Source organism: Hypanus sabinus, chromosome 16, assembly GCF_030144855.1.
Source record: "Hypanus sabinus isolate sHypSab1 chromosome 16, sHypSab1.hap1, whole genome shotgun sequence".
Taxonomy (NCBI): Eukaryota; Metazoa; Chordata; class Chondrichthyes; order Myliobatiformes; family Dasyatidae; genus Hypanus; species Hypanus sabinus.
In genome coordinates this window covers 76,444,709-76,460,902 of record NC_082721.1, presented here as the reverse complement: position 1 = coordinate 76,460,902, position 16,194 = coordinate 76,444,709, and the positions used below count along the sequence as shown (strand labels likewise).

General features: G+C 44.2%; 1 protein-coding gene across 1 annotated transcript in view; it reads left to right on the top strand.

The window, feature by feature from the left end:
- The first annotated feature begins 6,371 nt into the window (after positions 1 to 6,371).
- The window catches only part of colgalt1b (collagen beta(1-O)galactosyltransferase 1b), a 54,207-nt gene continuing 44,384 nt past the window's right edge, over positions 6,372 to 16,194 (top strand). Inside the window, exon 1 of the mRNA XM_059992176.1 lies at positions 6,372 to 6,676. Coding sequence (XP_059848159.1) covers positions 6,471 to 6,676 — 206 coding nt within the window. The 5' untranslated portion in view covers positions 6,372 to 6,470. The remainder of the gene's footprint in view (positions 6,677 to 16,194) is intronic.

Sequence of the window (16,194 nt, the reverse complement as noted above, 5' to 3'; positions counted from 1 at the left end):
ATTGATATCTTGCAGATGCTTTTTATTTAACCCCAAAGCCCTTTAGCTGAAGAAATAGTATGAATTCCGTGCTGGTACAATCCGCTTTGATTTTTTTTAAAATCTGAGCTTAAAATTGCAGTTTTCTCCCAGAATCTAGTGAATTATAAAATATAAAGATTGTACCAAGCACCAGTATTTTTGCTTTCAACCTTTACATTACATCAAAATGCCATCAGTTTTTTGCTGACAAAAAAAAGGTAGGGGCTGAGCACTTCCGTGCCCAGTGGCAGGAGGGACCTTTCCCTACGATGCCTTTATGGGTGCTGGTTCGTGCTCCAGCATAGCCCTCAGAAGGGCACTCCTGCACTTTGGAATGTGTCAGTTTGCACAGGAAGACCCGCAGGTTTTCAGAGGATCAAAGTTAATTTTTTGCTGGTCTAGTTTATTGTCATACGGGGAGGTACAGGTACAAAGGGAAATTTACAGCAGCTACACAGGCATATAGATTCAGCCAACACACAAAACATGAATGATTCAAAACAATAGAGAGTAAATAAAGTTGCATAACAAGACATTAGTGTAAAACACACCCAGTCAGAGTCAAGTGCTTGATAGTGCACTGGCCAAGACCTGATTGTGGGCCCGGATGACAGATCTCGGATCAAAATTCCTCTCCATAGATGCTGCCTGACCTGCTCAGTTCCTCCAGCATTTTCTGCGTGTTACTCATGATAGTACCAGAGGTGGTTCGTGGTGTTCCTTTGCTGAGGTAGGATCAGATTTGAGCGGGTTAGTTAAAAAAAAACCTGAAGGATGCAGTATAGTAGCTGTTCCTGAACTGGTTCTGCGAGACTTCAGGACCCTGTATTTCCTACCTGATGATCGTCACTATTTATCCCAATGTGTAGATTCCAATTAGAAGGCTCTCCTCACCACCAGCCATGTGCAATTTTGGTATTTGAGACTACTGATGATGAGGTGTTCTTTGATGAGGTGCTCAGGAAATCATCTGACAGAATGCACCATCTCCTCCTTTGTCATTGAGGGTGTTACACTCAGCCCACTATTTAACAGACGTAGCCAAGGGTGCTCTTCAGCACAGATTTCCACAGGGGACATGTGGTAATGGCAAGGTCCAATTGAAGGGAATGTGACATAACATAAGGCCAAAGCCATCCTCTGTAACATCAGGGCAATAGCACCTCAGCACATAATGGGCCTTGGTGTTTACATTCCCGGAGGCCATGCTCAGCTTGAAACAGTCATATACAAAGATGGTCATGAGGGAAGAGGACCACGCTAGATATATCTTTTGAGATCCGTGCCATGCATCTCTGTGGGCATGATCCATTTTGAATTTTTTGATGAAATGGAAGGTTGTTGTGTTACCACAGTGCAAGTATAGGGTACGGGCCATATCTGTGCCATGTACAACAATACCAACACCTCACACCTGATGACTAGGTTCATCCCCACATTGAAGAACAAATGCCACTCTCATATTCTTAATTTTGATTGCACTTCAGCATGAGCTTTGCCTGTGTTTTCTTCTTGCCTGAACCAGATTCCCTGCAGCTTCAGGCAGCATCTTTCCAGATGAATTTCCCAAAAGGCTCAATATAGTGGAAAGAGGAAAACCTTGCCTAGTTCCAGATTTGTTTGGGAAACTTTCCACTGCTGAACCATTACATAAGACAGCGTTACTGACATCTGTGTATAGCAATCAAATCTTGCTACAGATTCCCTCCCCAGACACATTTTACAATGTACGCCATCATGTACTTGTGCAATTTTCTATCAAAATCTCTTCCTCCAAACTGACTAGCCAAGAATTCACCTCCATTTTCTGCACATGGGTGATCATATCCATGGCTGTCGGAGATCTTGCTTTGAGGTGCAGCACAGGTAAACACGAATCCACTGGTGATACCTAGCACAAAATCTTTCAATCCATACTTAATGGTGGAATGACTTCTTCTTTCTGTTTTTGCTTGTAGATGAGGGCGATGATTTCTTAGCTTGTGAATTCTGGCATGTTGCCAGCTGGAAGCCGAGCACTCGACACTCTCGAGATGTTTGATGTTTAACCCATCCTGTCCCACCCAGTCTAATAAGTTCATTCAGAATTAGTGACTGGTTCAGACCCTCGCTCTAGGTGTCATCTAAAACTTTTGAAATAGAAGACTGGAAGTTAGACCATAAGACAAGAGCAGAATTAGGCCATTGGTCCACTGAGGATTTTGGATGCGCTGTGTCCTTCCAATCAAATGGGTTGGCAGAGGAAGATTAATGTATCTGGCTGTGAAGATATTACTGGAGTTTACTGAGTCCCCTCTTTCTTAAGACTATTGATCCCAGAGGTCCCTCTGTAAACATTTTAGGAAAGAATTTAGAGCACATCTCATCTGATTCCATGGAGCAGACTCTGGATCTGAAGATGATCTTGGAAGACTCCTGTGGTGAACTACATATACCTGTCTGGACACGCCCCCTGCTGACTGCTCCTGTGGCTCCTCCCACAGACCCCTGTATAAAGGCGATCAAGGCCTGAGCCCGGCCTCTCAGTCTCCAGGAGGTAGTATGGTGGTCACTCACTGCTTGTTCCTTCTTCCAGTCAAAAAAAGCCGATATCTCGCCTTACGTCTCAGAGTGAGTTATTGATGGTACATCAACTCTATGGCAAAGAGCAAGGCTTGTTCATTCTTTACCTCCTTAAGAACCAACCCCATCGATTGTACCAGGAATAGATCTTGCTTTCTCGGAATAGTGCTGAAGACTTTTCAAAGTATTTCTTCTTTTACTGCTTGCATTAGGTTCTGCAAGATTTCAAATCTGCTGTGGGTTCCTAGGGCCGTCAGATTCCAGTTTGATTTCTTTGGAGGGCATTTTTAAAATTGACTTAACTACTACAACATCATCAGCTTCCAGCATATCAATCCCATTGGACCAGTTATCCCTATCTTCTTATCCTGCAACTCCATATTTCATTCTTTCATATACCCATCATCTTCTCTTTGATTCTTTTCATCACTCACCAGACACTATAAGCAACTTAGAGCAGGCTTGGGATGTGGGAGGAAAGCTGAGCAGCTGGAGGCAACTAACGTGGTCACAGGGAGAGTGTGCAAACTCCACACAGCCAACAGCATTGTCAGGGTTACTACAGCTGTGAGTGAACGGTGCTAACTCACCATCATGCTGCAGTCTTCTTCCACCACACCACCTAATTTCCTTGTTCCTCTGCTACCTCTTCTTCCATTGCTTGGGGAAGAGGCTGGGGGCTCTAAAATGCAGCATGGCCACTTGATGCATCCAGACCTCTCCCTCCTTTCTCTGGACATTCCTGGTTAAAGCCTTGGAGGGAGAGGGGAAGGGTTTTCTTTTCTGAAGATGTTGCCAGCTCCCTTTTATTTTGTTCGTGTGTGATCTGGGCTGGCTCCTCCAGCAGTGGTCTGCTTACCATGTAGACTGATGCCATTACTTTGCCTACTGTAATTTACCTGGTGCCCCTCCTGCTTGTCAGAGCCCATTGAATCTTTACCCAGTTACCTGCTAACCTTTTCCCAAACAACATCCTATCCAAACATCTTCAAAACCGCCCATATACAATCTCTCCAATCTCCTCTAGATCCCAAAGATCTTCACCTACTCTATCCCACAATGATTCCTCATCCTGTTCTATTGCCTGAAGACTTCTATCCTGTCCATTCCTTGAAGATCCTTTCCCTCTACCCCTCCTCCCCCTCCACACACTTCTGCCATTCCTGTTCCCTCCCTCCACACTCTCTCCCCACCATCTCTCCGCTCCCTCTCCACATTTGTCCTCTCATCCACAGCTCCCTCCCTCTCCATACACTCCTCGCCCGAACAGACTTACCTACTCCCTCCACCTCTCTCCCTACTTTCTCTCATGCTCCCCACTCTTCCTCCATTGATCTCCCCTCCCCACCACTGCTCCTTTCCTCACCCTCCATACTATCCCACTTCCTTTTCCTCAGCATTTTCCTTCCCAATACTCCTCTTACCTTTCTCCCCACTCCCCATTCTTCACTTCCACCATTCCCCTCCCCACCCTTACAACTCCCCTACCCTCCTGCATTCCCTGCCCATGCACACTCCCCTCCCCTTCCCCTCTCCATACCTTACCTAAAGTCATCCACATCCCCATTATACTCTCTGCAACTCCCCCTCCCACATTCCTCTCCACATTCCCTCTCCACATTCTCCTGCCCACTCCCACTTTCCCCATTCCCTGATATGATCCCCTCTCCAATTTCCCACCCCATGCTGACAATTCCCCCCTCCCTCCACTCTCTGCTCCCACATGCCACCCCACTTCCCTCTCCTTTCCTCCATCTCTCCCCTCCCCACCCAATTCTCCCTTCCCTCTTCCCTCCCCTGCCTTTTCCCTTTGCCCCATCCTCAGCTTCCCTTCCCACATTCCTCTATTGCCCCTCTCCCCTTCCACTATTGCCAGAGTCTCCACTCCCACTCCCCTCTGTTCCTCCCATCTCCCCCACCACCCTCATTCCTCCCCTCCTTCCCACTATCCTACCTGGCACACCTGCCCCTCCCTTATCCCTCCACTCTTTACACCCACTTCCCTCTCCCACAATTCCCCTTGCCACCTTCCCCTTTCCCCCAATTCCACCTCCCTCTCCCCTCCCCACTTCCTTATACCTGTCCCTTATAACCCCCTCCACTACACTCTTGTCTTCTTCCCATTCACTTCCACTCCCCCTCCCATCCTACCCTTCACATACCTCCAACTCTCCTTCCTCTGCCCCTTCACCACCTCTCCCACCCCATCACTCACTTCTCCCATACCTACTCCTCCTCCACTCCCTACCTTCCCTCCCATCAACCTTCTCTTCTCCCTTCCAACTCCCCTACCCCTCCACTTCCATCCACTCCCCTCTCCTCCCATTCATTTCCTTGCTACTTACCCCTCCCTATCCCCTTTCCCTGCACCTTTGAGCTTCTCTCCCCCTTTCTCCCTCCCTACTCACCTCCACCTCTCCTTTTCCCACACAACCTACATTCCCTTGCCAACATCCTGTGCTCCCTCCTTCTCCCCTTCTACTCTCTACTCTCACCCTTCCTGCTCTTCCCCTTCTCCCTCATTCCCCTTTTCCTTACAACCCCCCTCCCCTCCATCCTTCTCCTTCCTCCGTTTCCCACATCCCTCCCTTCCTCACTCCCGTCATCCCCCCTCTCCTCGTGCCCTCTTACCTCTCTCCCCTTGTCCCTTTTCCCACACTCCCCCATTCCTTCCCTTTCCTCACTCCCCTCATCCCTCCCCTTCTCCTTATTCCATCAACTCTCTCATCTCCCTCCCCAAACACCTCCATCTACTCCCCACTTCTCTCCTCTATCGTCAGCCCTCAGCTCTTCCCCCCACTCTAGTACCTTCCCTAATCCACAATCCCTTTCCTCTCCATCCATTATACCCCACCACTGTTTCTCTCATTTCCCCTCCCCTGCTGCTTCTTCACGCCACCTCTATCCTTTCTCTGCTCCTTCCCTACCCCTCCAGCCACTCCCTTCACCCTTCCTTCCCCTCCATACTCCCCCTCATCACTCCCCTTCCCTACCCCTCCCCTCTCACTCCCACTTCCCTCCCCATAACTGCCACTCTTCTCCATTTCTCCCTTCTCGCCAGCTCCTCTGCCACTTGCCTCACCCCTTCCTCTCGGCCCTTCTCCCACCCCCTACCTCTTTCCCCAGCCCCTGTCCCCTCTCACCACCCCTCCCCTTCTTCCCCACCTCTCCCTCCCAACCATCTCCCCTCCCCACACTCCTCCCTCTTCCCCTCACCCATTTCTCTCTTCTCCTCCCCAAACCTATCCCCTTCACCTCCCACTACTCCACCCCACTCCAATCCCCTCTCCTCTATCCCCAACTATATCCTCTTCCCTACCCCTTCCCTATCACAGCTCTCACAAAACATTCCCCTTTCACCCTATCACAGCTCTCACAAAACATTCCCCTTTCACCCCCACTACTCTACTCCTCTCCCCCCACTTTCACTCCACCCCTCCTCCCTCCCCTTTGCCACTACTCCTCAAATCATCCACCCTTATCCACTTCACTCTCCCTCCACTCCACACTCCCCTTCGCTCTCTCTCTCCTCCCCAACACCTCAACTACCTCTTCCACTCATCCTCCCTCTAACCCCCTCCCCTTTCCCACCCCATCTCCTCTCCTCAACCACTTCCCCTCCCACGTAACCTTCCTCCCCCTCTCCCCTAACCTTTCCCTCCCCACCCCGCTTCGCCCTCACCTAATCTCTCCCTTCCCTTCACTCACCCTCCCCTCCTCCAACACCTCTCCCCTTACCCCAACTCCCCCTCTCACCCCTCACTCCTCCACCCCAGTTTGCCCCGCCCCGGTCGGCTCCGCCCTGAGGGTGGGCCTGGGGCCGGGGCGGTCCGACCTGCTGTCAGGCAGTACAGCGCCGCGTTCCGTGGTTTCGGCCCCGCTGCACCATGTCCTGCCGCTCGCTGTTGTTCGCCACGCTCTTCCCCGCCCTGACCCTGGCCTACTTCCCGGAGGAGCGCTGGTCCGAGGAGTCGCCGCTCCTGCCCCCGCGGGTCCTCATCGCCATCATCGCCCGCAACAGCGCGCACGGACTGCCCGCCTTCCTGGGCCGCATCGAGGGGCTCCGGTACCCCAAGGACAGGCTCAGTCTGTGGTAGGTAGGGAGGGGATGAGCGAAGTTGGGGTCGGAGGGCAAGGGTTTGAGGGGGAGGTAGTGGATAGAGGTGAAGGATTATGGAGGGTTGAGGATGGGGAGTGGAAAGAGGGGTGGGAGAGCAGAGAAGGGAGGCAGGGGCATTGACTGAGGTAGGGATTGGAGCGCAGGAGTTATAGGGGATTATGGAGGGTTGAAGGAGTACAGGAGCAGAGAAGAGGGCAAGGACGTTGGGGAAGGGAGGGGTTTGATTTGAAATGGGTTGGGAGGGTAGTGATTTGAGGAGGAGGTAGTGGTTGGGGGGATGAGGGGATTATGAAAGGTTGAGGAGGAGTAAGAGAGCAAAGTTGTGATAGGGAAGGAGGGACAGGGATCAACAGTGGAGATTAGGAATTGATGGGGATGGGGAGTGAGGGGAGGGGAGAAGTGGCAAGAGGAAGTAGGTGAATGGGGAATGTAATGAAGAGGGGCGTGAAGGTGGTAGATAACGAAGCAAGAGAGATGGAGAAGATGGTAAGAAGGCAACGAGGAGGGAATGAAGTGGGGCAAAGGTGCAGGGGGAGGAAGAGGTGCAGACTACATAATGGGCAGGAGAAGAGATGGAAAGGACAATGGAAGGTTGGGGAAGTGGGTGCAAATGGTGGAAATAGGGGGAGTGGATTGGTGATTCGGGAGAAGTGAAAGTGGGAGATTAAAGAATGGAGGCAAGAGAAATCAAATTAGTTAGGATAGAGGAGTTTGGCCATAAAGAACTGATCTGTGTTTGGGAAGAAAGCCACAGAGGAAGGAAGGTGGTATCAAAGAATTATGTGACCACAATTAGTTCACAGGAAGCAAGATGGACAAGGAGTAAGTTTCATGGAAAACATTAAAGGCAAAGAGTTGGAGAGTTTAAGCGAGGGAACGCTCCAACAATAGCACTGGGATAAGTGAAGGTGCAGCTGACAATCTAGTGGTGGTTAGTGGGGAGGTCACAGGTGAGAGGGGAAGAGAAGCGTAATGTCTGAAGTGCAAAAATCACTACTTGCGCGCCAGAAGAGTATATAGCATTTAATTTGTCAAACTATTTTGTTGTTAAAGTTTTTGCTTTTTTAAAAAGCAAATTTTATGTTAAGGTATTTATGGAGTTAGTCTCATTTTATGTTCCTCTGTATAGGGAAGGATATCATTTATTCCTAGAAACGTGGGCTGATTTTCTCCAAGAGCTGGAAGTCTCTGGAATGCTTTGCCAGCTGTTGTACTGATGCTCCGCCTTTAGGAGTTCACTATCCCTGAAGCAAAAAGCAAAATGCTGTAATTGATAAAAATCTGAAGTAGAAACAGATAAAGTGGGAGCTGCTTAGCATTACTCACAAAGTGTGTGAAAAAAGAAATAGCGTTTCATGTCAATGATCTTTCCCAGGCCTGAAGGAAGGTGGAAAAACTGGTTACCTGAAGTCTGGTGCAGGTCACACAAGGGCTTACGATGCTGTTTCTCGAACAAAGTCCAGTTTACAGTTGTTCGTGTAAAATATATTCTCCCTGACGAAAGGCTTTTCCATTCAAGGGCACTGGTGTTTACATATCAGGCTATGATCAATAATCTGTGTTCACCGAGAGGTGGTTCCTGAGACATTGGAAACAATCCAGGTTGAAAAAATCTTTAATATCATTCACTGATATTGTTGGAGAGCTTTGAATGGCAACCAGTCTGTGTAAGAAAGACTTTTCCTCATGATACCTTTGACTATTGTTTGTGTTGTCTCCTTTTTGACTTGTTCTCCAGAGATAACAGTGTATTCAATTGAATTGACTTTATATCTTACATTCTTCACATACATGAGGAGTAAAAATCTTCACGTTATGTCTCTGTCTAAATGTGCAATGTGCAGTTTATAGTAATTGTAATAAATAGTATGTACAACAGGACAGTCAATATAGCATAGAAATACAGTTGTATCAGTGTGAATTAATCAGTCTGATGGCCTGGTGGAACAAGCTGTCCTGGATCCTGTTGGTCCTGACTTTTGTGCTGTGGTACTGTGCTGTCTTTGCACCATTAAATTAGCTTAGGGTTAATGTGTTCCTTGGTCCTTTCTCTTACTTCAATAAACTGAAATAGTTTTTCTTTATTATCACGTGTACTGAGATGTAGTGAAAAAACTTCTGCCAGCCATACAGATAATCTTAGGCATCCGTTACATCGAGGTAGTTCAAGGGGAAAAACAATAACAATGCAGAGTAAAGGAACAGTTACAGCAAGTGGGATGGCATGCTAGTGTAGTGATTAGCACAACACTTCACTGAATCTGCGATGCGGGTTCAAATCTCACCGCTGCCTGTAAGGAGTTTGTACATTCTCCCTGTGTCCGTGTGGGTTTCCTCTGGTTGCTCCAGCTTCCTCCCACAGTCCAAAGACATACCGGTCAGTAGGTTAATTAGTCATTGTAAATTGTCCTGTGATCAGGCTAGGTTTAAAATCAGTGGGCGGCATGAATTGAAGGGCCTATTCGGTGCTGATTCTCAATAAACAACCAAACAAGAAAATAGAATAAGGTGCGAGGACCATGATGATGTAAATTGTGAGGTCAAGTGTTCATTTTATGTACACAAGGTCCCTTCAGTAGTCTCATAACAGTGGGATAGAAACTTTGAGTCTGGTGACACACGTTTTCAAGATTTTGTATCTTCTGTTTGATGTGAAGAGTGGGCGGAGGATGCAGTCAGGCAGAGAACGTGTGCCTCAGTACTGATTTTTGATTAGGTTGTCTGCCCACGGAGGAGAGACTGCTTTATATTTTCATTTTCTGAAGATTAAACTCCTATTCTTACATACTAAATTAGTTCAAATTATTTATTATACAAGTTGAATTACTGAGGCTTTAAAAAAAATTAAACAGAAGATAAACACCAGGTCAGCATCCATATGAGATGCTGATGACCACAGCTTGGGAGTGTCTTAACCACTCACTCACTGCTTTCCATGTCATCAATTAGACAACTTGTTTGGCACCCAAAAGTGTGCTGTAAAGTTATCATTCAGTGGGTCCACCCTCCTTTCTAGCCAATGTCTCACATAGTGTAAGATTGTTCAAAGCTTTGTGACTATGGAACAGAGTACTGTGCTTTTAAGGTACTAACTTTTCATCATAAGGGTCAGCTACTTCCATCGTTACCCATTTCTCTCCTTACCTCTGCTCATCAGTAGAGGCATTCTTCCAAAACTTTACTCTGCATAAACTTATGCTTGTTAATAAAAGCTCTTTTCCCTATATTCTGTCTTGCACCAGAAGAATTGGGGTTAGTTTGGATTCCTTGGAGCATGGGTTTTAATTTGGAGAAATTGATGGTATGTGGTGTTGCTGACTGCATTCTTGATACTTTTTGTTCTACTGTTGTAAATCTGGGCTAGATGTGAGCAGCCTACCTTCTCAAAGGTAGGGATTATGATGATGTTTACAGCATTTAACTTGGGGTGGTACGATGCTTCATGGTGCAGGCAACCCAGGTTTAATTCCTGCTGCTGCTTGTAAGGAGATTGTATGTTCTCCCTGTGACCATGTAAGTTTCCTCTGGGTGCTCCGGTTTCCTCCCACAGTCCAAAGATGTACCGGTTAGTAGGTTAATTGGTCATTGTCCCGTGATTAGGCTAGGGTTAAATTGGGAGATTGCTAAGTAGTGCAGCTTGAAGGGCCTATTCTGCATTGTATCTCAAAAAAATAAATAACTTCAAAACTTCACAGCGGCAGTGAGACATCACATCTTCATGGACCTGAAGGAGCAGTATGTTTCCTCTTGGTCTCCCATCCCTGAAACTGGTGACCTTCCTGGCCCACCAGTCTGGAGACCCCCTGGCAGATTGGAAGCCGCAACAGTCGACCAAGTTGAAAGCTTAATGGAGCCAAAAGGTTGCAATGTTGTAACGAAGCTCCCAGGTCTGAAATGTTAACTGTTTCTCTTATTGTTGCTTGACCAGCTGAGTTTTCCCAGCATTTTCTCTTTTTACTTCAGAATTTCATCTGAGAGCATCACTATTTCTGTACTGTACCAGCTAGCTAACCTACTTAAATAAGTATCCAGGCTATTGAGCAAGCCTGGTGTGAAGTCTATTTCTGTATGATTATCTTGAATGTAAATAGAGCAGCTAGTAATTTTATCCTGAACTTCCTGATTTTATACTTCTCATCTTTCAAAGTGAACAAGAGGGCACTGTGGAGAATTTTGGGTGATGTAAAAACGGTAATATAATTTTGTCATACACTTTAACACATACAAGAAAGTTGTTACAATAACAGTTAATCTTTTGTTTTGGTTTCATATTTTCAATGAACTTGCACGAAGGTATTTTGATACTCGGTCACTACCTCACACTTGTTTCCAGCCTTCAGGCCCTCTATAGGTGATCCTTCTGAATCAGAATCAGGTTTAATATCACCGGCACATGTCATAAAACTTGTTTACTTTGTGGCAACAATAGTATGCAATACATAATAGAGAGAAAAACTGGGAATTACAGTATGAATATATATATATATATATAATAAATAAATAGGTAGTGCATAAACAGAAATAAAAAAGTAGTGAGGAAGTGTTCATGAGTTCAATGTCCATTCAGAAATCAGATGGCAGAGAGAAACACTTTGGGTTACAGTAGTTCACCCTTATAGAATTCACAAGTCATTCCCCAAAAAATTTGAAATAGGCAATAAAATTTGCTCTCGCAGTGCTGGTGCAAGTAAAAAGTAAATAAATTTTTTCAACTTGTATTTTTTGACAAGTGCAGGTTGCACAGCTGTGCATGACGGAAAGTCGCAATGCGGACCATTTTATTTATTGATTTGGCAATGCAGCACGGAGTAGGCCCTTCGAGCCATGTTGCCCCAGCAACTCCCAACAAACCCAATTACCCCTAACTTAATCACGGGACAATTTTTGCAATGACCTGTTACTTCTTTGGACTGTGGGAGGAAACCGGAACACTGGGGGAGAAAAAACGGATAATCCACAGGGATTACAGAACAGCATCAAAATTGAACTACAGTCTTCAGAATGCCCCAAGAAGTAATAATGTTACACTGACCGCTATGCTGTCATGGTTTTATTAGAATGCTGTACCTCATAATGCGGGTGTTGCCTGTACTTTATTACAAATAGAAAAAGTACATTTCTTAAGATTTCAACCTGTGTAATAAATGAATTAAACTATTTTAGTAGGAATAGTTTAATATTTTCAGAAAGCAGAAATAAAAAGGAACTTCGGATCCTGGAAGCGTAAAATGAAAACAGAAAATACTAGAAATGCCCAGCATGTCAGGCAGCATCGGTGGAGAGAGAAGCAGAGTTAATGTTTCAGACTCTTTGTCAGAACCTCATAAAAGAACACAAGCTAGTTTTCAGTAGCAAAAGAGGGGAAACTTTTTCTCTGTCCGCACATGCTGCCTGACCTGTTGAGTATTTCGAACATATTCTACATTTATTTAATTTCAGAGAAATGTAGTGTGTAGTAAGATAACTTGTAAGCTAAAAAAAAGTGGTTTCTAAAAGTTAGTAGAGGTGATCCCTGAGTTATGGGGAGTTTTATTCTTAGAAAACATTTTACATAACGTGAAGCTGTATCACCTGTGGACGTGTTAAGAAGTGCAAGCAGAAGAAAATTTTGTGTTTGCTTACTTGTTTCTCCAAATGAATTCCACAAGAGTGAATTTTATTCTGCATCTCAAATTATTGGGTAGTGATTTGTGAAAAAGGGTGAATTTCTGTAACCTGAGTGGCCGGAATATGGACGTTGGCTGTCGCTGTTCTGCCCTGATGTTATCTCTTGCACTCCAAGGTGGCAGATTCCACGAGATTGCTAAACATCCTTCTGTTGTGGCTTATGGGTATAGCCTAAGTATCGCTTTTCACACTAATATAATAAAATTAATAATAAATTGCATTAACAATCTCAAATGACAAAATGAATAGATGACCAGCGGTTTTGTAACTAACAGATGATTTATTACCATATTGCTTGCCTGCATTTATTCTTACAATATCATCTTAAACAGCATTCCTTCTCCAAAATATGTGGTGGGCTTATGGGTTTACTTGCCAATAAGATTGAGACTTAACTAATCTGCTGGTTCACTGCATCTTTCTTCCTTCACCTGACAAATCTTGTAATATTCATTCCCACCCCTTGCTCAATTCTAGTCACAGACCCCTGCCGTTCTCTAATTTCTCTCCTGTTTCTTCTCATAGTCTTTGTAAGCTCATCATCTTCTGGAGATCCATCTCCTACCCCCACTAACCTACAGATTATCTAGCTTTCTCTTATGACCCCATTTTAGTTAATATGTTTAACCAATCACTCTTGTCAAGTACTACCCTTTTCCATTTCAGATATATTATCACCTCTTTCCAAGAAACCCTCTTGAATCCTTGCCTATCTCTATCATTTTTTTTGTCATTTGCTTACATTGCCTTGATATAAATTCTCTTTTATACAGAACATCGTGTTTGAATATGTTCCTTTCCTTGATATTACACCAAAATATCTCAGATCAAGTGATTCTAGCAATTCATGTTCCTGTCAGTACCTCTTCACTGACATCTAACTCACCCATTTCCATTCCTACCCATTTTTTCATAGCCAGAGAATTATCACTAATGGTTTATCTCCCATTGTCTACTCCGATGAGTTAGACCCTGAGGTGTGTACAATAAGTATAATTAGACCTTTTCTTCCATCGAGTCTGCCATTCAATCATGGCTGATTTTCTTTTGAACCTAATTCTCCCATAAGTCTTAACCCTCTTACCAATCAAGAACCTCTCAACCTCTGCCTTGAGTACATCCAATGATTTGTCTTGTACAGCTCTCTGTGGCAACAAATCCCACAGATTTACCACCCTCTAACTGAAGAAATCCCTTGTCATCTCAGTTTTAAAGGAAAGTTCCTTTATTCTGAGGCTGTGCCCTCAGATTCTAGTTTCTCCTACTAATGAAAAGATCATCTCCACATTCACACTGCCATATACCATCAGTATATGGTAGGTTTCAATGAGATCTGTTCTCATCCTTCTGAGTAAATCTCTGGTGCTGTCTCAGATTAGGAATTGCCCTGAGTTTCAACATCTACCTTATCTCCTTGCTCTTCCTTGATGACGTGAAAGACGTGAAGTCAGTTTCCACATGTCCTTTTGCTGATGTTTAGCTTTGCTTTCTCACCTCTTCGTAGTTTCTTGCTTGTCAGGAAATTTAACCAGTAATGGATATTTTCTCAACATATGGAAGGGCAAACTTCAGAAATACCGTCCACTGGATATTTCTCTGTTTGGTAATTAATTGAAATTGAACCAGAACCTCACTCAAATTGCATCTATACTATACTTGTTGATTTCCACTGTCACGTTACCGCCCAGCTTTCCTTAACTTACTTGCCATTGAACCCTGGTTCATACCTTTGTTCTATCTTAGTCTGAATGTTCCAACATGCCTTTTTCCTGTTCTTGTTAAACCCAAAATCATTCAAAATTTGTGTCTTAACTAGTACCAAATGCCATTTTCAAATACACATTAGGTTTGCTGATCATACCAGCTCCCACCTAAGTAATTTTTAAACTCCTGTAGTAAGATCACATTATTTGCTTTCCCATCTTTTTAATCTTTTCTAATCTTATTCCCTCCCTTGATACCTGCCTTCCCCAATTCTGGCCTCATGTACTATATACCTCGAAATCTAATCCTCCCACAGTTGGCAGCTGTACCTGCAGCTGACAGTTCAAATCTCTGGAATTCCCATTTTCAATTCCTTTGCCTCACTACATAGAATAATAAATCATGCAAGACAGAGAAATTTGACAGCTCAAGCCATTCAATATGGTTATGGCTGATTTTCAAACTTTAATGTCACTACTTTTCTGGACTAATTTTTAATGTCATAAAATCTATTGATGTCTGTGCTGAATATGGTCAGAGACTGGCTTCATAACCCTCCTGGGTTGAGAATTCCAAAAGTTCATCACTTCTCAGATCAAGAAGTTTCTCCTTATTTCTGTTCTGAATGGTTAACCCAATTTTTTTGACATCTGACTGTAGAGTAATGTACTTCTTGCACCTACCTTGTTCATCTCCTGTAAGAAAATTGTATGTTTCAATGAAATCTCCTCTTATTCTTTTAAACTCTCGGTAGCCCCTGACTACTTCTGTTCTTGTAGGATGAAGATTCCATCCCAGGGATCAAGGTACTGAATCACTGCTTCATTCCCTCTACTACAAGTTCAGTGGAATTTGGTTAATTGGGCCATTGGTTAATCAGGGCAGTGGCTTAGTTGGGCGAACTCCTAAAGAACAAAATTCAATCAAGAAAGTAACTAGGATACCCTTCATTTATTTGGCACACTATGCTGCTAAATTGGAGCAGGAGACTGTTGCCGGGAAGTTTCTAACTAGCATCAGTCATGTGCACTTGAGTGGCTGTTAGACGCTACACTGTGCTTTGAGTGAACAGTTTTTAAATAGTGTCAGTTGAGTGCGCTTGTGTTCAAAAAAGCGGACATTTTTGTCACTGATGGTGAGAAACAAGAAGTAAGCCAATTCAGAACTGTTTTGCTCATTGTGTTTTCAAGCATTCAGACTTGGAGATGCAAGAATGTCTGGGAGCAAAAGTGAAATGATTTCACCACTTCAACAAGTTAGGAACTATGAGGACTTTTAAGGTATCGGCAATCATCTTGAATGTTACAATGAAAGTCAAGATTTAGAGGATGCGATCGTTGAAAGGATTGTATGAAGACAGTTCATTATTTACACTAGGTATCTGTGCTGATTTTGTTCACTTACAGTCAACCAAAAGAACACAGGAACTGACACTGGATTAGTTCCTCCATTGATAACAGGAACTAATACAGTTGTTTAGTACTGTAGTAGTATTAATAGTCTATTAATTGTTCTGTTTTTCATTTGAATACATAATGTTTTACTCAGTTAAATGGTAATTTGTCTTTTTTATATATTTTTAACAATTTCCATGAAATTTTGGCTAATTGGGGCAGCCGCTTAAGTGGACTGAACTGTACTGGTCCTGATGTGTCCCAATTATCCAAAATCCACTGTATACACTTCCTTTGGTGGGTCAACCAGATGTGTACATGAGGTCTCACCAAAGGTTTCTTTAATTTCAGTATGAATCTTTATTTTTGTATACAAATTATTTTGCAATAAGTTAAACTGGAGAGGGTTCTAAAAAGGTTTGTTACTGGGACTTAAGTCTTGGGTTATAAGGAGAGGCAGGATGAGTTAGTAATTTCTGCCCTGGCAGAGGTGTGACTTTATAGAGGCATAACACCATTAACACCCTCCCAAATGGAAAATGATCTATTTATTCTAAACTTGCGTCTTCTTAGCCACCCTCTGTCCACCCTGGTGTATTACGCACAAACTTGTGTGCTCTTATTTCTTTAATTAATTCTTGGTGGACACTTTACCAAGGACTGTTAGGTATAAGCTGGATTTCCAAACATGCTTGGGAGTGTACACATATAGCATGTTTGAGGAAG